This window comes from Ornithorhynchus anatinus, chromosome 14 (assembly GCF_004115215.2).
Source record: "Ornithorhynchus anatinus isolate Pmale09 chromosome 14, mOrnAna1.pri.v4, whole genome shotgun sequence".
In the NCBI taxonomy this organism is placed as follows: domain Eukaryota; kingdom Metazoa; phylum Chordata; class Mammalia; order Monotremata; family Ornithorhynchidae; genus Ornithorhynchus; species Ornithorhynchus anatinus.
This window is the reverse complement of record NC_041741.1, coordinates 47,329,921-47,357,590: the sequence shown is the minus strand read 5'-3', so window position 1 is coordinate 47,357,590 and position 27,670 is coordinate 47,329,921. Positions and strand designations below refer to the sequence as shown.

General features: G+C 58.1%; 2 protein-coding genes across 8 annotated transcripts in view; both read right to left on the bottom strand.

Moving 5' to 3' along the window:
* The window catches only part of SREBF2 (sterol regulatory element binding transcription factor 2), a 39,383-nt gene extending 33,276 nt beyond the window's left edge, over positions 1-6,107 (bottom strand). Inside the window, exon 1 of the mRNA XM_029078873.1 lies at positions 5,936-6,107. Coding sequence (XP_028934706.1) covers positions 5,936-6,023 — 88 coding nt within the window. The 5' untranslated portion in view covers positions 6,024-6,107. The remainder of the gene's footprint in view (positions 1-5,935) is intronic.
* A 2,926-nt stretch (positions 6,108-9,033) lies between these two features.
* On the bottom strand, positions 9,034-27,460 carry CCDC134 (coiled-coil domain containing 134). 7 transcript variants are annotated; one of them, XM_029079424.2, is made up of 7 exons: positions 27,411-27,460; positions 22,840-22,952; positions 19,906-20,027; positions 18,994-19,078; positions 12,718-12,899; positions 12,188-12,259; positions 9,545-9,752 (listed from the first exon to the last, which is right to left on the bottom strand). In XM_029079424.2, exons 2-7 carry the CDS (start codon positions 22,940-22,942, stop codon positions 9,627-9,629), a joined length of 690 nt encoding a protein of 229 aa, XP_028935257.1. In that variant the 5' UTR covers positions 22,943-22,952; positions 27,411-27,460; the 3' UTR covers positions 9,545-9,626. The 7 variants fall into 7 exon arrangements, with proteins under 7 accessions (XP_039770032.1, XP_039770031.1, XP_039770035.1 ...); XM_039914098.1 differs by lacking the exons at positions 12,188-12,259; positions 12,718-12,899; positions 27,411-27,460 and adding exons at positions 25,511-25,548; positions 25,673-26,139 and having other exon boundaries at positions 9,034-9,752; XM_039914102.1 differs by lacking the exon at positions 18,994-19,078 and having other exon boundaries at positions 9,544-9,752; positions 12,718-12,837.
* Between the last annotated feature and the right edge of the window lie 210 nt (positions 27,461-27,670).

Below are 27,670 nucleotides of genomic sequence, written 5' to 3'. Positions count from 1 at the left end.
CAGCCGACAAGTGGCGGAGCCTAGATTAGAACCCACGTCCTCCGATTCCCAAGCCTGGGCTTTTGCCTCTAAACCACGCTGCTTCTCTATGCACTAGGCCACACTGCTCCAGCGGGCTTCATTTATTCATTCAATAGTCTTTATTGAGCGCTCACTATACGCAGAGCACCGTACTAAGCGCTTGGAATGGACAGTTCGGCAACAGATAGAGACAATCCCTGCCCGCTGACGGGCTTACAGTCTTCCTGTGTGTAGAGCTCGGTACTAAGTGTTTGGGAAAGTGCACTTCAACGGAGTTGCTAGAAACGACCCCTGCCCACAAGGAGTTTCCGGTCTAGGGAAAATCTTCCCAACCCAACTCAGCACCGAGGTCCACTCAGTTCTTCCACCGCGTGTTCTCTCCGAGAGTTCGGGACAGACGTTGTTGGAGAATCGGAGGACGTTCTAAAACGCACACGTCCGTAAACTCGCTGTGGGCAGGGAATGCGTCTCTTCTGTTGTGACAGTGTACTCTCCCAGGTGCTCAGTACACAATAAGCGCTCAATAAATATGACTTTTTTAATGGCGTCTGTTAAGCACCTGCTCGGCGCTAGGCACTGTTCTAAGTGCTGGGGTAGATTATAATACCAATTAATAATATTTGTGAAGTGCTTACTAGGTGTTCCAAGTGTTGGGGGTTGATTATAATTAATAATTTGGGATTTTGTTAAGTGCTCATTATGTGCCAGGCACTCTACTTAGCGCGGGGGTGGATATGAGCAGATTGGCTCGGACACGGTCCCTGTCCCATGTGGGGTTCACAGTCTCGATCCCGTTTTACAGATAGGAGAACTGAGGCGGGGAGAAGTTTAGGGACTCGCCCAAGGCCACCCCACAGAGAAGTGGCGGAGCCAGGATAAGAACCCTTGACCTTCAGACTCCCAGGCCTGTGCTCCGCTACAACGCCACGCCGCGGCTTCTCTAATCGACCTGATTAGATATAGGCTAATCAAGTTGTTCAGTCTGTGTCCTGCATGGGGCTTTAACCCCATTTTCCAGATGAGGTCGCTGAGGCCCAGAGACATGAAATGACTTGCCCAGGGTCACGCGGCAGACACGTGGCAGAGCCAGGACTAGAAGCCAGGTCCTTCTAGCCCCCGGGACAGGGCTCGATCCACCAGGCCACGTCGCTTCTTGACAGGACGCGGTTCGTTGGGCGAGCACACTTCATCTCCACCGACCCGGCCTCCACTTCAAACTAGTCACCTGGAGCTGGAGGACCCCAGAGCTCCTTACCGATTCATTTCTAAAAGGCCCACCGGAGCCCTGTGGAAAAACCTCCATTTTCGCCCAGCGCGACTGAAAAAAGCTTTACAGAAAATCTCAAGCCAGGTATGGAATGACCGTCGTCACCTAGCTGAAAAGCAAAATCAGAGGAGGAGAGCGCGCTGAGCAATCGAGCCGTCCCACTCCAACCCAGCCCGCCCGCTTTGCTCCTCTAACGCCGACCTACTCGCCGTGCCTCCATCTCGTCTCTCTCTCCGCCGACGTCTCGCCCACGTCCCGCCTCCGGCCCGCAACATCCTCCCTTCTCGTATCCGACAGACCGTCACCGTCCCCCGCCCTTCAGAGCCTTATCGGAGCCCCATCTCCTCCAGGAGGCCTTCCTGACTAAACCCTCCCTTCCCCTTCCTCCCGCTCCTTTCTGAGCCGCCTGGGCTGGCTCCCTCTCTTCATCCCCCCAACCGCGCAGCACTCCAGCGCTTAGCACAACGCTCGGTACGACCGCCTGACTTAAAGCTCCAGGCCGCTCCTAAAAACGCCCGCCGAACTGGACCCAAAACACTCTGGAGACAGTTTGGCGGAAACAGCGCCGACAAACTCCATTCAGGGTGAAAGACCGACCTTATACTCCTTGAAGCCAATTCATTCATTCAGTAGTTTCTATTGAGCGCTTACTATGCGCAGAGCACTGGACTGAGCGCTCGGAATGGACAATTCGGCAACAGATAGGGACCATCCCTGCCCAGTGACGGGCTTGATATTGATATGCGGGCGGCAGTGCTAATGCAAACGAAGCACCCAGCTGGGCAGAGAACTCCACGTCCAAGGTCCCAAAGGAACAGGAAAGGAGAATATTCAAGTCATAAAATAACAGGCCTCAGCCTCACGACTCCACCCTCCGGCCCGGACGATAAAAAGTAGCCACAGCGACCAGTTCTCCCAACAAGGAAGAGTTACACGTTGGCCTGGTGTTTCACGGAAATTTTTAAAAGTGACTCTTCTACGGTATCTGTCACACGCTTACCACGCGACGGGCACCGTACTAAGCGCTGGGGTAGATCCGAGCTAATCGGATTGGACACCGTCCACGTGTGGGGGAGCGTCTTCATCCCCTCTTTGCAGATGAGATAACCGAGGCCAAGAGGAGTGGAACGACTTGGCCGAGGTCACGCAGCAGACACGGGGCAGAGCCAGGGTGAGAACCCAGGTCCTTCTGACGAGGAGTCCCTTGACGTTTCCCTTCCTGCTCGCGTCAGGAAAAGGAAGATTTTGGTGAGGGACGCCAAGAACCCATGGAGTCGATGCCCTCGGGGGAATACGGCGGACCCCAAAGGGCAGAGAAGAATTAGGCCACGGGAAATCGAGGCGTGACAGCAGAGAACGTTCGCCTGGGCGAGGTCAGTTAGGTGTGTCGAGATATCCAGGAAAAACCCCAGACGCATCGTTAGGTTTAGGGAGTGGATGCGACGGTGACCGAAGCGGGCGAAAACGGGGCTTAAACCAAAATAGGGTCCACCGCGCCTGAGATTTCTATTCTGCTTACGCCGCTTATCCAAAACCGCTACGCGACGAAAAGCAGCGCAAGTTGGGAGGCTCGTGAGACAGGGAGAGAAGCGGGACGGCAAGATCCGAACGCGGCAGAGATGAAGGCCGTCCTCCCCCGGGCCGCAAAGGTTCCGTGCCATTCGCCAGCGTCTCTCCGCTCCTCTGCTCATCCTGACGGGAAAGGCGGTAATTCCCAGTTCGGGGTCCGCCGAGGGACCGGCCCGCAGGGCCGTTTGCAGTTATAAACCGGTATTAAAAACGCAAACGGAGATCGTTTCTCTTGCAAAAAAACAACGGTGATGAAGATATCCATCGGTGCCCTGCGATGGAAGCCCGCGGGGAGGTTTTGAATTACGTGGGGGTGGGCATCCTTCCGGCAGGCTGGCGGGGGCGGTGCCCGGAGGGGCCCGGGGCGCTGCCGGGCACGAAGCTCGATGCCCCTTCCCCAGGGCGGGCGGCAGCTGTCGCCTCCTGGGTCCTGCCCACGTGGTGGGTGGCACCTGCCCGGCACCCTGGGGGCACCCGAGACCCCGCTCAGACTATTCATTCATTCAACAGTATTTACTGAGCGCTTACTGTGTGCAGAGCACCGGACTAAGCGCTTGGAACGGACAGCTCGGCAACAGAGACCGTCCCTGCCCGATGACGGGCTTACAGGCTAGGGGTGGGGCGATGGACGGGCAGGTGATTACCCACCTTATTAATTACACTAATACTAATAATTACGGTACTTGTTAAGTGCTTACTACGTGCCAAGCACCGATATAAGCGCTGCAACAGATGCAAGTTACTCGGGTTGGACCCGAACCCTGTCCCACCCGGGGTTCACACTCTTATCCCCCTTTTCCAGATGAGGGAACTGAGGCCCAACGAAGTGACCGGCCCAAGGTCACCCAGCAGACAAGCGGCGGGGCTGGGATTAGAACCCGGGTCCTTCTGACTCCCAGGCCCCTGCTCTACCCACTAGGCCCCGCTGCCTGACCCCACCCTAGCGCTCAGCACACAGTAAGCGCTTACCCGACGTCACTCCTTCATTCAATCGTTCTCACTGAGCGCTTCCTGTGTGCACAGCACTGTACTACAACGCTTGGGAAAGTCCAATATGATCATAAAGGGAGACAAACCCTGCCCACGAGGGGCTCACAGTCTCAATATAAATAAATACAATAAAAGCAGATGGCCTAGTGGCTAGAGCACAGGCCTGGGAGTCAGAAGGCCACGGGTTCTAATCCCAACACGGCCACTTGTCTTCGGTGTGACCTTGGGCAAGTCACTTCACTTCTCTGGGCCTCAGTGCCCTCATCTGGAAAATGGGACTGTGTCCAACCCCATTTGCGTGTACCCACCCCGGCGCTTAGTACAGTGCCTGGAGAAGCAGCGTGGCTCAGTGGAAAGAGCCCGGGCTTGGGAGTCAGAGGTCATGGGTTCGAAGCCCGGCTCTGCCACTTGTCAGCTGTGTGACTGTGGGCAAGTCACTTCACTTCTCTGGGCCTCAGTTCCCTCATCTGGAAAATGGGGATGAAGACCGGGAGCCTCCCGTGGGACCACCCGATGACCCTGTATCTCCCCCAGTGCTCAGAACAGTGCTCTGCACATAGTTGGCGCTTAACAAATACCAACATAGCACTTAACAAACACCATCGTCATTATCATTAAAAGCGCTTAGCACAGTGCCCCGCCCACACTAAGCACTCAATAAATATGACTGAAGGAATGATAAAATTACAGACATCATTATTATCGTCCCTTAATTTCTCTGGGCTCATTATGACCGTCGCTTACTTTCTCTGGGCCTCGGTTCCCTCATCTGTAAAATGGGGATTAAAAGTGTGAGCCCCAGGTGGGACCACCTCACTACCCTGTATCTCCCCCAGCGCTGAGCACAGTGCTTGGCACAGAGTAAGCGCTTAAATACCATAAAAATAAGAATTATCGGGGGGGGGGGGCAGAAGGGAGGGCCCTCCCCCTCACGCTTCAGATGGACGGAATAATATTCATTCATTCATTCATTCATTCATTCATTCAATAGTATTTATTGAACGCTTACTGTGTGCAGACCACTGTACTAAGCGCTTGGAATGGATAATTCGGTAACAGATAGAGGCAATCCCTGCCCTTTGACGGGTCTAATCGAGAAGCAGCGGGGCTCGGTGGAAAGACCCCAGGCTTGGGAGTCAGAGGTCATGGGTTCGAATCCCGGCTCTGCCACTTAGCTGTGGGACTGTGGGCAAGTCACTTCTCTGGGCCTCAGTGACCTCATCTGTCAAATGGGGATGAAGACCGTGAGCCTCCGACAACCTGATGACCCTGGATCTCCCCCAGCGCTTAGACCAGCGCTCTGCGCACAGTAAGCGCTTAACAAATACCAACATTATTATATTAATTATTATTATTCTCTGTGCCTCAGTGACCTCATCTGTCAAATGGGGATGAAGACTGGGAGCCTCACGTGGGACCACCTGATGACCCTGTCTCTCCCCCGGCGCTTAGACCAGCGCTCTGCGCACAGTAAGCGCTTCACAAATCCCCACATTATTATTATTATTATTCTCTGGGCCTCAGTGACCTCCTCTGTCAAATGGGGATGAAGACTCTGAGCCTCACGGGGGACCACCCGATGACCCTGGATCTCCCCCAGCGCTGAACCCGGCGCTCTGCACCTAATGGAGAAGCAGCGTGGCTCGGTGGGAAGAGCACGGGCTTTGGAGTCAGAAGTCATGGGTTCGAATCCCGGCTCGGCCACTTGTCAGCTGGGTGACTGTGGGCAAGTCACTTCACTTGTCGGTGCCTCGGTTGTCTGTAAAATGGGGATGAAGACCGTGAGCCCCCAGCGCTTAGAACGGTGCTCGGCACAGAGTAAGCGCTTAACACATACCCACTTGGTAAACCCTTGGCAAATACCAGCATTATTAATCGGGGGGAGACACAGCAAAGCAAGGGCAATAAGGAGAATCAAGAATAATAACAGGGATGATAAGGGAGGGATGTGTTAAGTCGAGGCGAGGCAGGCCTGGCAGTGTGGTCCTGGGCCCTGGCGCGAAGGGCTCTGGGTAACGAGCGATGGTGGGGGGCGCGTGCGCGCCTGGAGGGGGGGGGGTCTCGCGCGCGCGCGCCCCCGCCACTCACCGTCGATGTCCCCCAGGGTCAGCTCGTCCCCCAGCTCCGTCAGGGTCTCCATGGTTTCCAGGTCGCCCAGCTCGCCGCCCTCCTCCATGGCCGAGGCCTCGCGACGTCGCCGTCAGGGAGCCTCGGGGGCGGTGGCTCCTCCTCCTCCTCCTCCGCCGCCGCCCATAGCCCCCTCACCGCCCCGCCGCCGCCGCCATCTTGCCGCCGCGCCGGCCGGCGGGGCCTGACCAGAGGGGGGAGGGGGGGGACAGGAGGGAGTCCGCCGCGCCTGCGCACGAGGGCCCCGGCTCGGGGGAGCGGGGGCGGCGCGCGAGGGGGGCGGGCCCTCCTCGTTTGTTGTCCATGAGACCAGGTCGGCGCCGGCCAATCGGCGGGCGAGGCGGCGCGTGGGGTGATGGCGCGTCACCGATCGGCAGCTCTGATTTGCATAGGGAGGCCACGCCCACCCCGGCGCTCGGCCAATGGGGGCGGCCCCGGCCCGGACTCCCGCCCCGCCCTCGCCGGATTTAAAGGGGAAACGCCCGCTTGGCGCCGCCCGGCCTGACGACGCTTCGGCGGGCGGGGGGGGGGGGGTGTGGGGCGCCCCCTGCCGGCAGGCCAGGCCGTGATCTCACCTGCTTTGGACGCCTCCCACTAATTATAATAATAATGTTGGTATTTGTTAAGCGCTTACTCTGTGCAGAGCACTGTTCTGAGCGCTGGGGGAGATCCAGGGTCATCACGTGAGGCTCCCCGTCTGCATCCCCATTTGACAGATGAGGGGACTGAGGCCCAGAGAAGTGACGTGACTTGCCCACTCACACAGCTGACAAGGGACTGAGTCAGGATTCGATCCCATGACCTCTGACTCCCAGGTCCGGGCTTTTTCCACTGAGCCACACTCCTCCTCTAATAATAACGTTGGCATTCGTTAAGCACTTACTCTGTGCAGAGCACTGTTCTAAGCACTGGGGGAGATCCAGGGTCATCGGGTGGTCTCACGTGAGGCTCCCAGGCTTCATCCCCATTTTCCAGATGAGGGAACTGAGGCACAGGGAAGTGAAGTGACTTGCCCAAAGTCACACAGCTGACAAGTGGCACAGTGGGGATTAGAACCTATGACCTCTGACTCCCACGCCCGGGTGTTTTCCACTAAGCCGCGCTGTTAGGCGTTTACCATATGCCAAGCACTGTTGTAAGCCTTAGGGTAGATACAAGGTAATTAGGTTAATATTATTAATAATTATGATGGTATTTGTTAAGCACTTACTAGGTGTCAAGCACCGTTCTAAGCGCCGGGGTAGGTACGGGGTCATCGGGTGGTCCCACGTAGGGCTAACGGTTTTCATCCCCATTCTACAGATGAAGGAACTGAGGCACGGAGAAGCCAGGTGACTTGCCCGAGGTCACACAGCTGACAAGTGGCGGAGCCAGGATTAGAACCCACGTCCCCGGACTCCCAGGGCCGGGCTCTTTCCACTACGCCACACTGGACACCGTCCCCGTCCCGCATGGGGCTCCCGGTCTTCGTCCCCATTTTACAGATGAGGGAACTGAGGCCCAGAGAAGTGAAGTGACCAAGGTCACACAGCAGACAGGGGGTGGGGATTAGAACCCCGGACCTTCTGACTCCTAAACCTCTGCTCTATCCACTAAACCAAGCCGGTTCCCAACCTCGGGATCCCTACCCCAACACCCCTTCTAGAAGCCCCCCCCCCCCGTTCCTCCCGCCATCTCCGAGAGCTCAAGAGCAGAGCTGGGGCGCTCACCATGTTTCCTAAACCTTCCTGCTCCCCTCCGTCAATCAATTAATGGTATTTAACGAGCGCTTACTGGTGCAGAGCACTGCACTAAGTGCTTGGGAGAGGACGCAGCAGCAGGGCTGGCAGACGTGTTCCCTACCCACGTGGGTTCTAATCCCGGCTCTGCCGATGGGCAAGCGACTTCACGTCTCTCCGCCTCAGTTCCCTCCTGTAAAATCGGAATTGAGACCGTGCGCCCTACGTGGGGCAGGGACCGTGTCCAGCCACATCATCTTGTACCTACCCCGGCGTCTAGTACACGCCGGCCACGTAGTAAGCGCTCAACAAATACTCTTATTATCGAGAGGCACCGTGGCCCAGGGGATAGAGGACCGGCCTGGGAGTCGGGGAGACCTGGGTTCTAGTCCTGGCTCTGTCACCTTGAGCGAGTCACTTAACTTCTCCGTGCCTCAGTCATCTCATCTGTAAAATGGGGGATGAAGATGGTGAGCCCTACGTGGGACAAGGACTCTGTCCCACCTGCTTAGCTTGTAATAATGTCGGTATCCGTTAAGCGCTTACTATGTGCAGAGCACTATTCTAAGCGCTGGGGTAGATCCAGGGTCATCAGGTTGTCCCACGTGAGGCTCCCAGTCTTCATCCCCATTTGACGGATGAGGGAACTGAGGCCCAGGGAAGTGAAGTGACTCGCCCACAGTCACCCAGCTGACGAGTGACAGAGCCGGGATTCGAACCCGTGACCTCTGACTCCCAAGCCCGGGGCTCTTTCCGCCGAGCCACGCTGCTTCTCTATCTAGCCCAGCGCTTGGTACGGTGCCTGGCCCTCAGTAAGCGCCTAATACCGTTAAAAAAAAGAAAAAGCGATCTTATAATCCGGAGGACGATTTTACGGTCTCTTCCCTCTCCCACGGCCGGGCCTGAAGAGTGGGAATACAAGGAGACAGGAGAAGGGGTGTTGGCAGCACCCCTTGTCTCACTGGTTGAAAAATGAAAGTAGGAAAACCAAAAAAAAAAAGGGCTGGAGCCCAAGGAAATGGGAAGGGTCCAAGGTTCGGGGTGTGGGAGCAGGGCAGGAAAACCGGGAACACCACCACCACCGTCGAGACCATCTCCGTCTCGGCAGCCCACGGCCTCGGCACTCTCCTCCGCTTTCCCCCCTCTTTTCCAACCCCCCCATCCGGTCTATCGCTAAATCCGGTCTATCATTAAATAATAATAACGATAACACTCACAGTCATCATCATCCCCACCTCCGCCACCCCACGTAGGCCCCGACGGCAGAATTCTCCCCCGCTCTTCCCACCCGGAGCCAAGTCCCACGGCCGCCGCCGGGTCTGGGAAAATCCGCTTGTTTTATTGAGTCAAGTGAAAAAGAAGGCGGCGTTTTATTGAGGGAGAAAAGAAGTCGGAGTGAGGGGGCGGGAGGGGGACGGGGTGAGGCACCCGGTGGTTCCACAGTGCTACAGTACTCAAGACACAGATGCGGTCGGGCCCCCGAGCCCTGCTGCTGCTGCTGCTGCTGATAGAAGTCACTCACCCTCTCCGGAGTGGACGGGCCCGGGCCCGGCCCCCGCCACCAGTCCCCGGGACGCGTCCGGTACCCGGGGCCCAGGAGGTCTCAGGGTCGGCGGGGACCCCCCCGCCCGGAGGTGGGCTGGGGTCGCCCCCCGGGACCTCCCCCTCTCCAGATCACGGCCCTCCGCGCCCGCGGCTCCTCTTCGCACTTCTCCTCCTCCAAGCCGAGGGACGGGAAACCGCTCCCGGGCCGGCTTCCCCGCCCGGGAGGCTCCTCCCCGCTGCCCCGCGGCGGGAGACCGGCGGTCCGGGCTGCGGGTCGGGGCGCTCCCCTGGGCACCCGCCGGGCGAAGGCAACTCGAACCCCTCGGCGGCCCGGGCTCCCCGCGGCGGGGGGCCGTGGCGGCTTCGGTCCCGGCCACGCACCCGCCGGGCTACAACTCTGACTGCGAGCGGGAGATCCGGGGGCCCTTGCGGATCTCCTTTCGCTTCTCCTCTTTCCTCCTGCGCTTCTCCTCCTCCCGCAGGGCCTTCTGGAAGGTGTCGGCACTGGGGAAGAACTGGGCCGGGACAGCGGGAAGGAGGTGGGTCGGCGGCGGCCGGGCCCAGGAAGGCGAGAGCTTCGGCCGGCCGCCGCCCTCGCCCCCGGACCGAGGAAGGGGTGCTCCCGGCCCTCTCCCCCGCCGCCGCCCATCTCCGCCGTCGGCAACGTGCCGTGAGCGGCAGCGTGGCTCGGTGGAAAGAGCCCGGGCTTAGGAATCGGAGGTCATGGGTTCTAATCCCGGCTCCGCCACCTGTCAGCCGGGTGACTGTGGGCAAGTCACTTCACTTCTCGATGCCTCAGTTGCCTCATCTGGAAAATGAGACTGTGAGCCTCACGTGGGACAACCTGATTACCCTGTATCTACCCCAGCGCTTAATGCAGTGCTCGGCACACAGTAAGCGCCTCACGAATACCAACATCGTCATTATTAACGGCACGCCGCTGCCCCCTCGCCACCTTCCCCGGGAGAGAGAGCGCCCTCGGGTGTGGGCACGACAGCTGTAAACTCTGCCCTACTTCTGTCTCGCTCTAGCTCAGGACTCGACCTTGGATCTCTGACCTGCCTCTGACGGGAAGATATTTCCTCCCGCTCCCACAGAACTCCTTGTTCTCGTCCCTCGTCAAGTCCGCCCCTTTCCGGCTCGTCTCCCTCGGGCATCTTGGACCCAAAACTTCCCTTCCCATCCTCTTCTCCCCTTCGGACTACTGCTGTGGGCGCACCGCGGCCCCCGAATCCGGCCAAACTGCTCCGAGTTGGTTTCCCTCTCCTCCCCCGCCTCACAGCCACCCTCCTCGGTCTCCAGACAACCCTCCGTCCCACACTTGGAGGAAACCGGTTCCCATCCCGGCTCCGCCACTTGTCTGCCGGGTGACCTCGGGTAAGTCACTTCACCGCTCTGGGGCTTAGTTCCCTCGTCTGAAAAATGCGGATTAAGTCTGTGAGCCCCATGTGAGACGGGGACCGTGTTCGACCTGATCAGGCCGCATCTACTCCTGCGCTTAGAACGGCGCGCGACACATAATAAATACCGACGGTATTTGTTAAGCGCGCTTGCTACGTGCCGAGCACCGTTCTAAGCGCTGGGGAGGATACCGGCAAATCAGGTCGGACACCGGCCCTGTCCCAGGTGGGGCTCACGGTCTTCATCCCCGATTTGGAGATGAGGTCACTGAGGCACAGAGAAGTGATGTGACTTGCTCAAAATCACAGAGCTGACAAGTGGCGGAGCCGGTAAGAGAACCCACGACCTCTGACTCTCGAGTCCCGGCTCTTTCCGCTAAGCCACGCCGCTTCTCTGCGCTTAATACCATCATTATCATCATCGTTATTATTCTTACCAACTACTGGTTTCTCTCTCTCTCGCTCTTCCTCCACCCCCTTCCCGTCCCCCGCCATTAACACCCAATGATCCCTGGAAGGCTTCTGCTCTTCGTTCTCCCCCCGGTGATCAGGACCCCAAAGGCTCGGACACAGGCTTTTTGCTTTTTCCCCCGCCTGGGACGTGTTCTTCTCCCGGCTCTGCTACTCGTCTGCCGTGTGACCTTGGGCTAGTCATTTCTCCGTCCCTCAATTCCCTCATCTGTAAAATGGGGATTGAGCCTGTGAACCCCCCGTGGGACAGGGTCAGTGTCCAACCTGATTTGGCTGTACCCACCCCAGCGCTTAGTACAGCGCATAATAAGCGCTTAACAAACCACAATCATTATTATTATTTGAAGAAGCAGTTTTCTTCAAAAATCCCAAAAGCCCCCTGGTCCTTTCCATATTTCTCTGCTGGGGAAGCAGCCACTTGAGTGGAAAGAGCATGGGTCTAGGACTCAGTCTCAGGCTTTGCCATTTGCCTGATGTGTGACCTTGGACGAGTCACTTCCCTTAATCTGGGCTCTGGTTTCCTCCTCTGTAAAGTGGTGATAAAATACGTGTTATTCCTATCTCTAAGACTGTGATCCCTAGATTAGCTGGGGCCTGACGTGGCTTAGTGGAAAGAGCCCGGGCTCGGGAGTCAGAGGTCGTGGATCCCAATCCCACCTCCGCCCCTTGTCAGCTGTGTGACTCCGGGCAAGTCACTTCGCTGGGCCTCAGTTACCTCGTCTGTAAAATGGGGATGAAGCCTGTGAGCCCTCCGTGGCCAACCTGATCGCCTTGTATCCACCCAGCGCTTAGAAGGGTGCTTGGCACATAGTAAGCGCTTAACAAAGGCCATGATTTTTATTATTCTGAATCCCATCTTCCCCACCCTTTACAGCCACCAGGTCAATCTCTCCTCCAACTGCTCCCTCTGTCCTCCCGTCCCTCCTCTCCCTCATCTCTCCCCTACCCCCCAGAGGTCTCCAGGTGGGAGTTCTGGGCCCTTCCCTCAGCCTCCAAGTCGCTCCGAGCAACAGGAGGAGGAGCAGCAGAAAGAGCCCATCCGCGAGTCACGGCCAGATCAGGGCTCTCCCCGAATTTACCTCTGAGTGGTCCGTTTTAAAGGGGTTCCGGTAATCCGGGGATTTCTCGCTGATTCCCAGCTCCTGAGCCATCTGCAGAGCGAAGAAATGGTGCCGACCAATCAGCGGTATTTATCGAGTGCTTAATGTGTGCAGAACACCGTACTGAGCGCGTGGGAGAGGACAATCCAACAGAGTCGCTACAAACGTTCCCTGCCCACGAGCTTACGGTCCTGTGTCTGCTGTGCGTCCTGGGGCAAGTGGGTTCGTTTCTCTGGGCCTCAGTTCCCTCAATTGGAAAATGGAGATCAAGACCGTGAGCCCCACGTGGGACAGGGGCCGCATCCGACCCCATTTGCTTGTATCCACCCTAGCGCTTAGTACAGAGCCCGACACGTGATAAGCGCTTAAAAAATGCTTTTTTTCTCCCCCTCCTTCCCCTCATCATTCCTCCGGCATCCTGTCCCTTCTCCTCCCGCCCACGGGGCCCGGGGTGGACTCCCTCATTAGGGGCCGGGCCCGTCCCGCCCTCCCCCCTCCCGGGGCCTTACCAGGCCGAGGACCTGGGAGTGGGGCCCTTGGTCGAAGATGCCCGTCTGGTTGCAGAAGCTGATGCCCCAGCGGATCAGGCTGTTCCAGTTGGAGTTGCGGTCAAAGTAGTGGTGCACGACCTTGGGGAAGCGCAGCACCACGTCACCGAAGAAGGCCGTGTTCTCCACCACGTGGGAGAAAGCTGGGAGGGGAGGAGGGGAGAGGTCGGGTGGGCCCGGGGTGGGCCGCCGGCGGCTCCGTGCCGGCCCCGCCCGCTCCCACCCGAGTCGGCTCGCCGGATCCCAACGCCGCTGGCTCCCCGGGTCGCCGTGAGGAAGCGGCACGGCACAGTCGGACAGAGCCCGGGCCCGGGAGTCGGAAGGTCCCGGGTTCTAATGCCGGCACCGCCGCTTGTCCGCCAGGCGGCCTCGGGCGCGTCTCTTCTCCGGGCCTCTGTTCCCTCATCTGGGAGACGGGGATAGAGACGGCGATTCCCACGCGGGACGGGGATCCGTCCAATCCAATTTGCTCGTATCCCCCGACCTCCGGCACTCGGTACAGCACCCGGCACATGGCGAACGCTTAAATACCGCAGTCGGCATCACTTAACCCTTCTGTACCTCAGTTTCCTCACCTGCAAAATGAGAAGGCACCCATCGCTCCCCTACTTTATGGGGAAGTTGGGAGGGCAGAGAAGAGGAACAATTTAAGAGTGCTTTAGAAAGATGAGTGCTGGACAGAGTTCAAAGTATGGCTCGGAGCCAAACTCCACATTAAGAAGCGGCAGCACGGCCCAGTGGAGAGAGCCCGGGCCCGGGGCGTCAGAGGACCTGGGTTCTTATCCCGGCTCTGTCAACCTCCTGTTTTACGACCTCGGGCAAGCTACCGAACTTCTCTGGGCCTGTTTTCTCAGCTCTAAAAAGACAACTCGATATCCGCTCATTCATTCGATCGTATTTATTGAGCTCTTACTGTGTGCGGAGCACTGTACTAAGCGCTTGGGAGAGTAGGATGCAGCAATAAAGTCACACTCCCCGCCCATAACTGGTTTACAGCCCGGAGTGGGGGAGACGGACATCAATACAAATAAATAACAGATATGTACACAAGTGTTGGGGGGCTGCGAAGGGGGAGGAGCAGAGGGAGCAAGTCAGGGGGACGCAGAAGGGAGGGGGCGATGAGGAAAAGCGGGCCTTAGTCTGGGAAGGCTTCTTGGCGGAGATGGGCCTTCGGTAAGGCTCTGAAGGCGGGGGAGAGTCGTCGTCTAGCGCATTGGAGGAGGGAGGGCGTTCCGGGCCAGAGGCGGGACATGGGCCAGGGGTCGGTGGCGAGACGGGGAGACGGAGGCCCAGGGAGAAGGTCGGAGGCACTAGAGGAGCAAAGCGTGGGCTGGGTTGGAGAAGAAGAGAAGCGAGGTGAGGTAGGAGGGGGCAAGGTGACGGACCGCCTTAAAGCCAATGGTGAGGAGCTTTCGTTTGACGTAGAGGTGCACGGGCCACCACTGGAGCTCCTGGAGGAGCGGGGCGGCATATCCCGAATATCTCTGTAGAAAAATGATCCTCGTCTACTGGGTGACCTTGGGCAAATCACTTCACTTCTCCGGGCCTCCGTTACCTCGTCTGTAAAATGGGGATTAATAATAATAATAATAATAACAACGTTGGTATTTGTTAAGCGCTTACTATGTGCCGAGCACTGTTCTAAGCGCTGGGGTAGACATAGGGGAATCAGGTTGTCCCACGTGGGGCTCACGGTCTTCATCCCCATTTTACAGATGAGGGAACTGAGGCACAGAGAAGTTAAGTGACTTGCCCACAGTCACCCAGTCGACAAGTGGCAGAGCTGGGATTAAGACCGAGCCCCCCCCCGTGGGGCAGGGACTGGGTCCAAACTGATTAGCTTGGACCTACCCCAGTGCTTAGAACAGTGTTTGACACATAGTAAACGCTTAACAAATACCATCATTATTATTATACAAGCTTTTATCGAGCACTTAGTTTGTGCAGAGCACTATATTAAGCACTTGGGAGAGTATAAATACAACGATAAACAGACGCATCTCCCTACCCACAAGGAGCTAATCAGGTTGGACAATTGCCCCGGGGGGGGGGGGGGCAACCGGTCCTGGCTCCTGTGGCTCTGGGGAGGGTGAGAAAGTTGGCGAAATTGTGCGGGCCGGTGAAAACCTTCCCAGGCGGAGAGTCTGCAATCTCTCTGCAAAACGCTACTTCCTCATACTCCCGGGCCGGAAGCCGCGAGTAGTCACCGCCATTTACTGACAGGAGTTTACAGGAGGATTTCAAGACGGTGCTTAGCGACGGGGCACCGCACAGCTTTGGAGTCTGCCATTACACGAACAATTAATAATGTTGGTATCTGTTAAGCGCTTACTATGTGCAGAGCACTGTTCTAAGCACTGAGGTTGATACAGGGTCATCGAGTTGTCCCACGTGAGGCTCACAGTTAATCCCCATCTGACAGATGAGGTCACTGAGGCCCAGAGAAGTGACTTGCCCACAGTCACCCAGCGGACAAGGGGCAGAGCCGGGATTCGAACCCATGACCTCTGACTCCCAAGCCCGGGGTCTTTCCACTGAGCCACGCTGCTTCTCTAAGCACGGTGAAGGTGGGAGGGGAGGGAGCAGCCTGGTGATTCTTGGAGATTCATTCATTCATTCAGTAGTATTTACTGAGCGCTTACTATGTGCAGGGCACTGTACTAAGCGCTTGGAAGGTACAGATCGGCAACAGATAGAGACAGTCCCTGCCCACTGAAGGGCTTACAGTCTGTGGTATCTACTGAGCGCTTACTGGGCGCAGAGCACTCTACCGAGAGCTGGGGAGAGGATGATACAACAATAAAGAGCGGGAAGGTATCCGGGGGAGGTACAGAGGCAAAGGGCAGAGAGGAGAAAATGCCCAGGCACTTTCGCATTCTTTTAGAGTCCCGTTACTTCCCTGCCGGCCCCCAGCCCTCGCCACGCCGAGTCGGAGAGACCTTTTGTGCCAGTCGGCAGAGGGGACGGGGGAAGAGCGGAGTCGGTACACCCTGGCATAAGGATGCCAAGGCCCCTCAGTGTCCCCTTGCCACAGGCTGGATAATGACGACAGCTTCAATTTATTCAGTGATTCAATTTGTCCAGAGCTCTCTGGCAGCTCTCACGGCGTTTTATCCCGATTGATGACCGGACTCCCTGGTAGATAGGTCTCCCTCTAGGCTGTAAGCTCGCTGTGGGCAGGGAATGTATCTGTTAGATTATTTTGTCCTCTCCCAAGCGCTTAGTACAGTGCTCTGCACACGGTAAGCGCTCCATAATAATAATGAACGGTATTTGTTAAGCGCTTACTATGTGCGAAGCACTGTTCTAAGCGCTGGGGGGGATACAAGGTGATCAGGTTGTCCCACGTGGGGCTCACAGGCTTAATCCCCGTTTGACAGATGAGGGAACTGAGGCACAGAGCAGTGACTCGCCCCAAGTCACACAGCCGACAAGCTGCGGAGCCGGGATCAGAACGCATGACCTCTGATTCCCAAGCCTGGGCCCTTTCCACTGAGCCGCGCTGCCTCTCTGATTTCTTCCATAAATACGACTGACTGACTGAGGTAGGTGTCCCCAATATTCCAGAGGCGGAAATCGTGGCACGGAGATGTTCAGAGACTTGCTGAGTCACACAGCAGGCCGGCGGCCAAGCTGGGGCTGGAATCTGGGTCTTCTAAGTCCCAGAAGAATAACAGTAATTATGATTTTTTTTTTTTTAAGCGCTTACTATGTGCCAGGCACAGTGCTAAGCACTGGGGTAGGTACGGGCAAATCGGGTTGGACACAGACCCTGTCCCACAAGGGCCTCACAGTTTCGATCCCCATTTTACAGGTAACATTCATTCAATAGTATTTATTGAGCGCTTACTATGTGCAGAGCACCGTACTAAGCGCTTGGAATGGACAGTTCGGCAACTGATAGAGACAATCCCTGCCCAACAGTCTAATCGGGGGAGACAGACGGACAAAAACAAGACAACATCGTCACGGTGACAGGCACAGAGATGTAAAGGGACTTGCCCAGGGTCCCACAGCAGACAAGTGGAGGAGCCGGGATTAGAACCCATGACCTTCTGACTCCCAGGCCTGTGTTCTAGCCATTACGCCAGGCTGCTTCTCAGAAGACCTTTAGCCCATCCTGCCTCATATCTGGGACCAACACAGGGGAACCCTCTAGGCCCTTAGGTGGATCCAGAGGGCAGAGCAGCATCTCCCCCCAGGCCACGGGATGGAAAAAAAAAAATAAAATGGTGGTATTTGTTAAGCGCTTACTATGTGCCAAGCACCGTTCTAAGCGCTGGGGGAAACCAGGTGATCAGGTTGTCCCACGTGGGGCTCACAGTTTTAATCCCCATTTTACAGATGAGGTAACCGAGGCACAGAGAAGTTAAGTGACTTGCCCAAAGTCACACAGCTGGCAAGCGCCTTCTCCGCAACCCCAACAGATCCACCGTATTTACTGAGCGCTTACTGTGCGCAGACCACTGAACTGAGCACTTGGGAGAGAGTATATCACAACATTACAACGGACACTCCCTGCCTACAACGGACTCACAGTCTAGAGGGGGAGGCAGCCGTTAAGAGGAATACGTAAATTATGGATACGGACGTAAGCGCTGTGGGGTTGGGAGGGGAGATGAAGAAAGGGAGCAAGTCAGGGCGATGCGGAAGGGAGCGGGAGAAAAGGAAGAGAGGGCTTAGGCAGGAAAAGCCTCTTGGAGATTGACCTTCGATAAGTTTTTTGTAAGAGGGGAGAGTAACTGCCTGTCGGATACGAGGAGGGAGGACGTTCCAGGTCCGAGGCAGGATGTGGGCGAGAGGTCGGCGGCGAGACAGATGAGATCGAGGTACAGCACGGCGACCTTAGAGGGGCGACACGTTGGCATCAGAGGGGCGACGTACGCGGGCTGGGTTGTTATGGGGCGGCAAGGTGAGGTGGGAGGGGGAAAAGTGATTGAGCGCTTTGAAGATGGATTCAGGGTCCATCAAAGGTCACTAAAATGTGACCTAACCAATCTGCTGGTGACCAGCCCCAATCCCATATGCTTCAGGGATTTGATCGTCTTTGCTGACCCAGAGGTGACACGCATATATCTGTAATTTAACTATTTATATTAATGTCTGTCTCCCCCTCCGACTGTGAGCTTGTTGTGGGCAGGAATATGTTGTTAAATCGTACTCTCCCAAGGGTGGTTAGCACCCAGTAAGCGTTCAATAAATACGACTGACTGAACGAATCTAAGTCTTCTCCTAAGCACGTAGTACAGTACTTTGCACACGGTAAGCGTTCAATAAATGACTGACTGCCTGAATGAATGAATCTAAGTCTTCTCCCACCTCTGGGTCTCTCCACAGTTCATTCATTCATTCATTCATTCATTCAACAGTATTTATTGAGCGCTTACTACGCGCGGAGCACTCTACTAAGCACTTGGAATGGACAATTTGGCAGCAGATAGAGACCGTCCCTGCCCAGTGACGAGCTCACAGTCGAATCGGGGGGGGGGGGGATGGACAAAACAAGGCAACGTAATCACAATAAACAGAATCAAGTCCATTCTCCATTCCCACCACTACCACCAGAATCTTTAAACCTCCTCCAAAATGGCCCTAGGTTCTCCTCCCCGAGGAAGTCTCCTTGGGTAAAATTCAGCCAGCCCAAGAACCTCTCCCCCCGTTTTTCTTAAAGGTCTAAGCCCTGACCACTATCAGCTCTTCTATCAGCAACCCTACCTCAGTGTCCAGGGACTGGGGTAATAATAATAATCATGGTATTCGGTCAGCGCTCACTACGTGCCGGGCACCGTACCGAGTGTTGGGCGGATACGAGCCAACCGGGTTGGACCCGGTCCCTGTCCCCCGTGAGGCTCACGGTCTCAATCCCCATTTTACAGATGAGGTAACTGAAGCCCAGAGAGGTGACCTCCCCGAGGCCGCCCGGCAGACGAGCGGCGGAGCCGGGATTAGAACCCGTGACCTTCTGACTCCCGGGCCCGTGCTCTAACCACTCTGCCACGCTGTGGTCTGCCCCCACCTCCACCATTCCACTGTCAAGCACCCACCCCGTTCTCCTTCCTCAGAGGCCCCCCCCACCCCCGGGACGAGGCTTCACGCCCGGTCTGTGGACCACCGGACATTTAGAGCCAACGGCACGGCCGCCCGAGAGGTGAAAAAGGCCACCCCGGGGCAGAGCGGGGCCTGGGAGAGCAGGGGGAAGGGGAGGGCGGAGGAAGGCCGGGAGGCGGAAGGTCCTACCGTCCTTCAGCTTCTCATCCTGAGGCAGCGGCCCGTCCGGGGGGACGTCGGCGGCTAGGAGGATGGCCCGGGAGTCCTCCAGCACCTGAGCGAGACACCCCCCACCCCCCCGGCCCGGTGAGCCCCCGTCCCCGTCCTGCTCTCCCACCGCCTCTCAATGGAGGAGCCTGGGCCCGCCCCATTCATTCATTCATTCATTCATTCATTCATTCAACAGTATCTATTGAGCGCTTTCTATGTGCACAGCACCGTACTAAGCGCTTGGAACGGACAATTCGGCAACAGATAGAGACAATCCCTCCCCACTGACGGGCTCACGGTCTAGTCGGGGGAGACAGACAAAAACAATAGCAATAAATAGAATCAAGGGGAGGTACACCTCATTAACAAAATAAATAGGGTAATAGAGATATATACAAATGAGCACAGTGCAGAGGGGAGGGGAAGGGAGAGGGGGAGGAACAGAGGGAAATGGGGGGGAAAGGGGGCTTAGATGAGGGGAGGTGAAGGGGGGCAGAGAGGCAGCAGAGGGAAAAGGGGAAGCTCAGTGTGGGAAGGCCTCCTGGAGGAGGTGAGCTCTCAGGAGGGCTTTGAAGAGGGGACGAGAGTGAGTTCGGCGGAGGCGAGGAGGGAGGGCGTTCCGGGACCGCGGGAGGACGTGGGCCGGGGGCCGACGGCGGGACGGGCGAGAACGGGGACGGTGAGGAGGTGGGCGGCGGCAGAGGAGCGGAGCGTGCGGGGTGGGAGGTGGGAAGGGAGAAGGGAGGAGAGGTAGGAGGGGGCGAGGGGATGGAGAGCTTTGAAGCCTGCCAGTTGAGACCCGGAATCCACCCCGCTTCCCAGGAACGCCCCCCCGGAACCGGCTCGGCCCCCAGGGCTCCAGGAGAGGGGAGGGGCCGAGCCCGGCCTCACCTTGAACAACCCCTTGAGCATGATGTCGATGATCTTGTACTGCTGGTTCACGTCATTGAGCTCGATCAGATTCTTCAGGGCATTCAGCTGGTCTTTGCGCTTCACCTCAAACAGCTTCTTATCTGGGGTTTCGTTAAGGGGGAGGAAACTCTCCTCCTCTGGGGACCCCCCGCCCCCTCCCCACATCCCCGGGGGGCCCACGCTCCAGACGGCTTCTGGAGGGAAGTGGTGGATATCAAGCCTTTGAATAATAACGATGCTATCTGTTAAGCGCTTACTACGGGCCAGGCGCCGTTCTAAGCGCTGAGGCAGATACGAGGTCATCAGGTTGGACAAAGTCCCCGTCCCCCATGAGGCTCACAGCCTTAATCCCAATTTGCAGACGAGGTAACCGAGGGCCAGAGAAGTGAAGCGACTCGCCCACGGTCACGCAGCGGACAAGGGGCGGAGCTGGGATCGGAACCCGTGACCTTCTGGCTCCCTGGCCCGTGCTCTATCCGCCACCCCATGCTGCTTCTCTGCCTGTTGCCTTGTTTCCTCCCCATCTGCACTAGACGTACCAAGCGGTTGGTACAGCGCTCTGCACACGGCAAGCACTCAATAAATACGACTGACTGATTCCTGGGGCGAGAGGTTCACTCATTCAATTTATTGAGCACTTCCCGTGTGCAGAGCACTGTACTACGCGGTCGGGAGAGTACAGTACAACGATAAACGGACACATTCCCTGCCCACAGTGAGTTTACAGTCTGGAGGTCTGCACTGATTTCTGCCGGCTGCTTCCAAGAGCGGGGAGGTGGGAGGGCCTCGAATCCTGCAAACTCCCGAGGACAGAATCCGGTAGTGTGGGCTCCCAGTGCTTAGCACGGTGCTCGGCCCACGGTCATTCCCTGGGGCAGCGGGTGGCTGGGTGGTGGAGGTTTCTAAGCCCTCCTTTCCTCTTCTCCGACTCCCTTCCGCTTCGCCCTCGCCTGTTCCCTTTATTCATTCCCCGCCTCCCAGCCCCTCACCACTTATGTCCGTATCTGTTCTTTATTTATTTCTATTAATAATAATAATAATAATAATGTTGGTATTTGTTAAGCGCTTACTATGTGCCGAGCGCTGTTCTAAGCGCTGGGGTAGACACAGGGGAATCAGGTTGTCCCACGTGGGGCTCACAGTCTGTACATTTTACAGATGAGGGAACTGAGGCACCGAGAAGTTAAGTGACTTGCCCGAAGTCACCCAGCTGACAAGGGGCCGAGTCGGGATTCGAACCCATGACCTCTGACTCCAAAGCCCGTGCTCTTTCCACCGAGCCACGCTTCTAGTAATGTCTCTTTCACCCTCTAGACTCTAAGCACGCTTTGGGCAGGGAATGCATCTGTTCGGTGTTCTGCTGTCCTCTCCCAAGCGGTTACTACAGTACCCCGCACACAGTAAGCGCTCAATGAATACGATTGAATGAATGAAAGAGGATCTCTTGAGGGCTCCACCTCCCGGCCTTAGTGCTCCGGGGGCTAGCTAGAGAAGCAGCGTGGCTCAGTGGAAAGAGCCCGGGCTTGGGAGTCAGACGTCATGGGTTCTAATCCCGCCTGTCAGAGCTGTGTGACTTTGGGCGAGTCTCTTCACTTCTCTGTGCCTCAGTTAGCTCATCTGTAAAATGGGGATTAAGACTGTGAGCCCCACAAGGGACAACCTGATTATCCTGTATCTACCCCAGCGCTTACAACAGTACTCTGCACATAGTAAGCGCTTAACAAATACCAACGTTATTAGTAAGCACTTGGATACCACCATTATTATTAGCAGAGAGGTGGACCTCTGGCAGGGCGGCCAGTCAGGATGTTGTGGGCAGAGAACGTGCCCGGAGCCAGCGTGGCTCAGTGAAAAGAGCATGGGCTTTGGAGTCGGAGGTCATGGGTTCGAATGCCGGCTCTGCCACTTGTCAGCTGTGTGACCGTGGGCGAGTCACTTCACTTCTCTGGGCCTCAGTTACCTCATCTGCAAAATGGGGATTAAGACTGTGAGCCCCACGTGGGACGACCCGATTCCCCTGTGTCTACCCCAGCGCTTAGAACAGTGCTCTGCACATGGGAAGCGCTTAACAAATACCAAATTTTTTCTTTCCCAAGGGCTTAGGACAGTATTTGCACACAGTAAGCGCTCCACAAATACGACCAAATGGATGAATGATGGGATCGCCCGGGCCAGCGGCCGGCCCCGTCCCTGGTTCCCAGCGGAAGCCGAGGCTGAGCGCGGCAAGGCGGGAGCGGGAATTCATCTCCCCGAACCCAGGGAAAGGGAAAAGAGGCTGTCTCCCCCCGAGACCGGACTCCTCGAGGCTTCGGTCTTCCAGGACGAAGCACCGCGGCCCAGTGGACAAAGCACGGGCCCGGGAGGCGGGGCACTCGGGTTCTAGCCCGGGTTCCGCCTCTTAGCTGCTTTATGACCTTGGACGAGTCACTTCACTTTTCTGGGCCTGTTTCCTCAACTGTAGACTCTAAGCCCGTGGCGGGCAGGGAAGGCGTTTATCGTTATATTGTACCCTCCCAGGCGCTTAAGGTAAGTGCTCCGCACACGGTAGGCGCTCACTAAATACGACTGATGAAATGGGGGATTCCATACCTGTTCTCCCTCCTACTTAGATTGTGAACCTCCTGTTGGACCGTAATCAGCCTGATTACTCTGCATCCTCCCTGGGCCCAGAACACCACCTGACCCACAGTAAGCGCTTAACAAATACCACAGAAAAAGGAGGCGATTTGAACCGAGGGCCGCTCTGAGCCTACCGACCCGCAGTCGCTCCCTCGGGGGTCCCGGGATGGGGCGGGCGGAGGGGACCACCGAGGCTCAGAGAGGGCGCCCACCAGCTCCCCGAGTCCGTCTTCCCTAACTAAGCCCACTCCCTATCCCCGGAGGGGGCTCTCCCGCCCGACCCGGCAAGGATACAGATCTCTAGGCTGGCGTCCAGGCTCGGCTTCTCCGTATCCGAGGCTTCCGCCCGGGACAGGGTGAGCGGGAGGAGGAAGGCCCACAGCTGGGTGAGGTCCATGGCCAAAGTCCTGAGGTGGGAGAAAGCAGAACTCCGGTCAGGGGGAGGTGGGCGACCGTCCGTCCGCTCGACTCCAATATTAGAGAAGCAGCGCGGCTCGGTGGAAAAGAGCCCGGGCTTGGGAGTCGGAGGTCATGGGTTCGAATCCCGGCTCTGCCCCTTGTCAGCTGCGTGACTGTGGGCAAGTCACTTCACTTCTCTGGGCCTCAGCTCCCTCATCTGTAAAATGGGGATTAACCGTGAGCCTCGCGTGGGACAACCTGATTACCCTGTATCTACCCAGCTTTTCGAACGGTGCTCTGCACATAGTAAGCGCTTAACCAATACCAACGTTGTTATGATTATCACCTAAGCTCCCTTCCCTCAGCACCATGCCCACGCGCTCCCTTCGAGACATCAAACCCACATGGGGAGTTGGGGGTGGGGAAAGGCGTTCCAGGGGAGAACCTCAGCGGAGAAAGCAGGATCACCGGGAGTAGTAAACCCGGAGTCCCCGTGTCCTGCCCCCTTCCCTCCTTCCTTCCGGTCCTTCAGCTGGGCCACCTCCGTTTCGATCTCTCTGCCCCTCGCATCGTTACTCAGGCCTCACTCCCGAGGGGTCCGACCAAGGCCCCCGGGGCAGAGAGGTCTTCATCTACTTCTGCAGGCCCCTTCCACGAGCTCGGTACGGGACTCTCCGCGGGAGTCCGGCCACGCTCCGGACTTTGGGCCGGACCCGGGAAGGAAGTCACCTCCCCATCTGATGGGGAAACTGGGACTCTCCAGGGCCCGAACCGGCAGCTCACCCCGGAGCTTGCCCGTTTTGAAGCACCTTATTCGCGGCCACTATGTCATCCTTAGAGGAGCGGCACGGCCTAGTGGACGGGGCCCGGGAGTCGGCAGGACCCGGGTTCTAATCCCGACTCCGCCACTTAACTGCTGTATGACCTTGGGCCAATGACTTCACTTCTCTGTGCCTCAGGTACCTCATCTATAAAATGGGGATTAATGATGATAATACAAATTACGGTGCTTAACGGACACTTAACCAGTACGTGCCAGGCACTGTACTAAGCGCTGGGGTGGACACAGGCAAATCGGGTTGAACGCAGTCCCCGTCCCACGTGGGGCTCACGGTCTCGATCCTCATTCTACCGATTAATAATAACGGCGGTATTTAAGACCGTGAGTCCCGCGTGGGACAGGGACTTTGTTCATTCACTCATTCATTCATTCAATAGTATTTATTGAGCGCTCACTATGCGTAGAGCACTGTACTAAGCGCTTGGGACGAACAAGTCGGCAACAGATAGAGACGGTCCCCGCCGTCCGACGGGCTCACGGTCCGATCGGGGGAGACGGACGGACGAGAACGACGGCGACAGATAGAGTCGAGGGGAAGAACGCCTCGTGAAAACCGACGGCGACTAAATAGAATCGAGGCGATGTACAATTCGCTAACAAAACAAACAGGGTAACGGAAATACATACAGTCGAGCGGACGAGTACGGTGCCGTGGGGAGGGGAAGGGAGAGGTGGAGGAGCAGAGGGAAAGAGGGAAAAGAGGGTTTAGCTGAGGAGAGGTGAAGGGGGGGGTGGTAGAGGGAGTAGAGGGAGAAGGGAGCTCAGTGTGGGAAGGCCTCTCGGAGGAGGTGAGTTTTAAGTAGGGATTCGAAGAGGGGAAGAGAACGAGTCTGGCGGAGGCGAGGAGGGAGGGCGTTCCGGGACCGCGGGAGGACGCGGCCCGGGGGTCGACGGCGGGACGGGCGAGACCGGGGGACGGCGAGGAGGCGGGCGGCGGAGGGGCGGAGCGCGCGGGGTGGGCGGTAGAAAGAGAGAAGGGAGGAGAGGTAGGAAGGGGCAAGGTGATGTCCGACCCGATCAGCCGGTAGCTACCCTAGTGCTTAATACGGTGCCCGGAACCGAGTAGGCATTTAACGAACGCCACTAAAAAAAATAAAGGTTAGTTGAACCCACGATGGGGAGGTGCAGGCCCTCAACTGCAAGCCCCGGCTGGGACTCAGTCGCTCAGGATGGTCTCAGGGTTTTGGCAGAGAACCTCTTCCCCAACACGGCCCGGTCTTCCCGCCTGACCGGCGGCTCGGGCCGGCCTGGACCGCTCGGTATCCCTTCCCACCTTACCGTGGGACCCTTCGCCCACCTCACCCGACCTCCCGGGTCCACGCAGACTTGGATTCTTTGCTACCGGTATCTACTTTGTGCCAGGCAGTCCTAAGTGACCAGTCAGATACAAGTTAATCAGATTGGACACGGTCCCCGTCCCCCACGGGGCTCCCAGTCTTAATCCCCATTTTAGAGACGAGGCACCAGGTACAGAGAACTTAAAGTCGCACGACAGACACGTAGCGGAGCCGGGGGCCCAGCGGTGCCCACGTTCGCCCTGTCCCCGCGGTGATCACGGGCCCATCCTTTCCGCTCTCCCAGCCCTCGGATTCCCGGTCAGCACCACCACAGGAACGAGAGGCCCAACTTACCGCCCGGAACCGCAGGTGGGACGAAAGGGAAGAGGGTTGGTCGTCGGGGCTCAGGCTCCCGAAAGTAGGGGGGGGGGAGAAAAAGAAAAAGCACCTGACTGTCTCCGGCTCTACCCACTCTGATCGTTAAGCCTGGGAAAACGGGAAGAGGGAACGGGGTTGGCTAAAATGACTTCACGGCCGCCGTTCCCTCCAAGCACCCTCCCCATCTGTTCGCCGATCCCACGAGCCCTCCGAAAGACCACAGAACGCTAACGTTCAAGTCCGTCCTCCCCGGGCGTCGCTGAAGCCGGACGAACTCGGAGAGCTACGGAAAGCGCGGTGAGCGCGCGGCACCTCTCTCCGCCCCGATTCACTCAGGCGATCGGTCGGCCTTCGAGGACGTCGAGTAGAGCGGCGGCGCTCGAAAGGGTTCAGTGACGGTCTTCTGGAAGCCCGTGGGGATGAGAGGAAGCGAGGCGACGGAATTGGCCGTGCCCCCGGCGCCATCCGTTCGCGCCCAGGTGCCAGAGGCGAGGGCCTCGAGCGGAAGCAGCGGTGGGGCGAGACGGTCGGTGGGTCTCTTGCGCCCTCAGGCGCCTGACTTCCCGCCCCGGCTCGCCCCTTCTCGTAACCCCCGGGTCGGTCCGGCGATCGTACTTACGGAACGCTGACCGGGTGCAGAACACCGCTCTGCGCGCCGGGGAGATCACGATACAACACACAACGAGTTTACTGTTGTCCGGGGGGCGGGGGGGGGAGGCGGACATTAATAGAAATAAACGACAGATAGGGACCCGAGTGCCGTGGGGGTGGGAGGGAGGATGAATGGGGGAGGGGGGCAAGTCAGGGTGGCACAGAAGGGAGTGGGAGAAGGAAGGAGGGATTGGCTAGAGATTATATTAGATTGTAGTCCCCCAAGCGCCCAGTACAGCGCCCCGCACAGAGTAAGCGCTCAACCGTTTCGTTGCGTTTCGCTTCGCTGTCTCCCCCGTGTAGACCGTGAGCCCGTCGTGGGGCAGGGACGGTCTCTATCCGTCGCCAAACGGTCCAGGCGCTCAGTCCAGCGCTCCGCACAGAGTAAGCGCTCGACGAATACGATGGAATGAATAAATGCGGCAACGAACGGAAAACTTCTGGGAGGCGTGCCTTCGATAAGGCTTATTTCTCGGGGGGGGTGGGAAGGCGTACCGCCTACGGGGTACGAGGAGCGTGAGCCCGCCAGGCCCGACTCCAGCGGCCCCGGTCATTCATTCGACAGCACTTATCGAGCGCCTACGTGCGGAGCGCTGTACTAAGCGCTGGGAGAGGCCAGTCGGGCAGCAGACGCAGACCATCCCCGCCCAACGACGGGCCGGCAGTCTGAACGGGGGAGACGGACGGCAACGCGAAACGGAACGAGAGAGGCAACGGGGCTCGGTGGGGAGAGCCCGGGCGGGGGAGTCAGAGGTCACGGGTTCGGATCCCGGCTCTGCCACTCGTCGGCTGGGTGACCTGGGGCAAGTCGCTTACTCCGGGCCTCGGTTCCCCCGTCTGTCAAAGGGGGCCGAAGACCGGGAGCCTCCCGTGGGACCGCCCGAGGACCCCGGATCTCCCCCGGCGCTCGGGACGGTGCTCGGCAGAGGGCAAGCGCTCCAACAGCCACGTCGTCATCAGCAAAACAAAACGATAATAAGAACGACCACGGTATCTGTGAAGCGCTTAGTGGGGGCCGAGCACCGCGGCGAGCGCTGGGGGCGGGGGGCACGAGGCGGCCCCACGTGGGGCTCCCGGGCTTCATCCCCCTTTGGCGGAGGAGATGACCGAGGCCCCGAGGACTGAAGCGACCTCCCGAGCCGCCGGGCCGCGCTGCTTCTCCCGAGACGACTTGAGGGGTGGGGTGGGGTGGGGTGGGGAGGGGGCGGCGGCCGGGCGGGCGGGCCCCGGCGCTTGTCCGGTGCCGACTGTGCGCGAAACGCTGCCCCGACAGGCCCCTCTCCTCCCTCTGCCTCCCGCGCCCACCGCCGGACACCTACCGGGCCCCGGCCTGCTCCTCCCTCCGTCCTTCCCTCCGTCCCTCCTTCCTTCCTTCCCTCCCTCCGTCCGTCGGTCCCGGCCGGTCCTGCCCGCGGCTCCCCCGAGCTCCGCCCACCCCACTTCCGCCGCCTTCCCGCCATCCTCCGCTCCCTAGTTCTGCACGGCAACTGCCCTCCCTCCTCTCCCTCCCTCCCCTCTCTCCCCTCCCTCCCCCTCCTCTCTCTCTCCCTCTCTCCCCTCCCTCCCCCCTCCTCTCTCT

Coding starts and splice junctions, on each gene's coding strand:
- CCDC134 (XM_039914097.1), bottom strand. CDS start 22,942: ATGGACCTCACCCAGCTGTGGGCCTTCCTCCTCCCGCTCACCCTGTCC. Junction 20,028..22,839: donor GGACGCCAGCCTAGAGATCT/GTATCCTTGCCG, acceptor ACGAAACCCCAG/ATAAGAAGCTGTTTGAGGTG. Junction 9,753..18,993: donor GGATGAGAAGCTGAAGGACG/GTAGGACCTTCC, acceptor GTCCCGGCCCAG/TTCTTCCCCAGTGCCGACAC.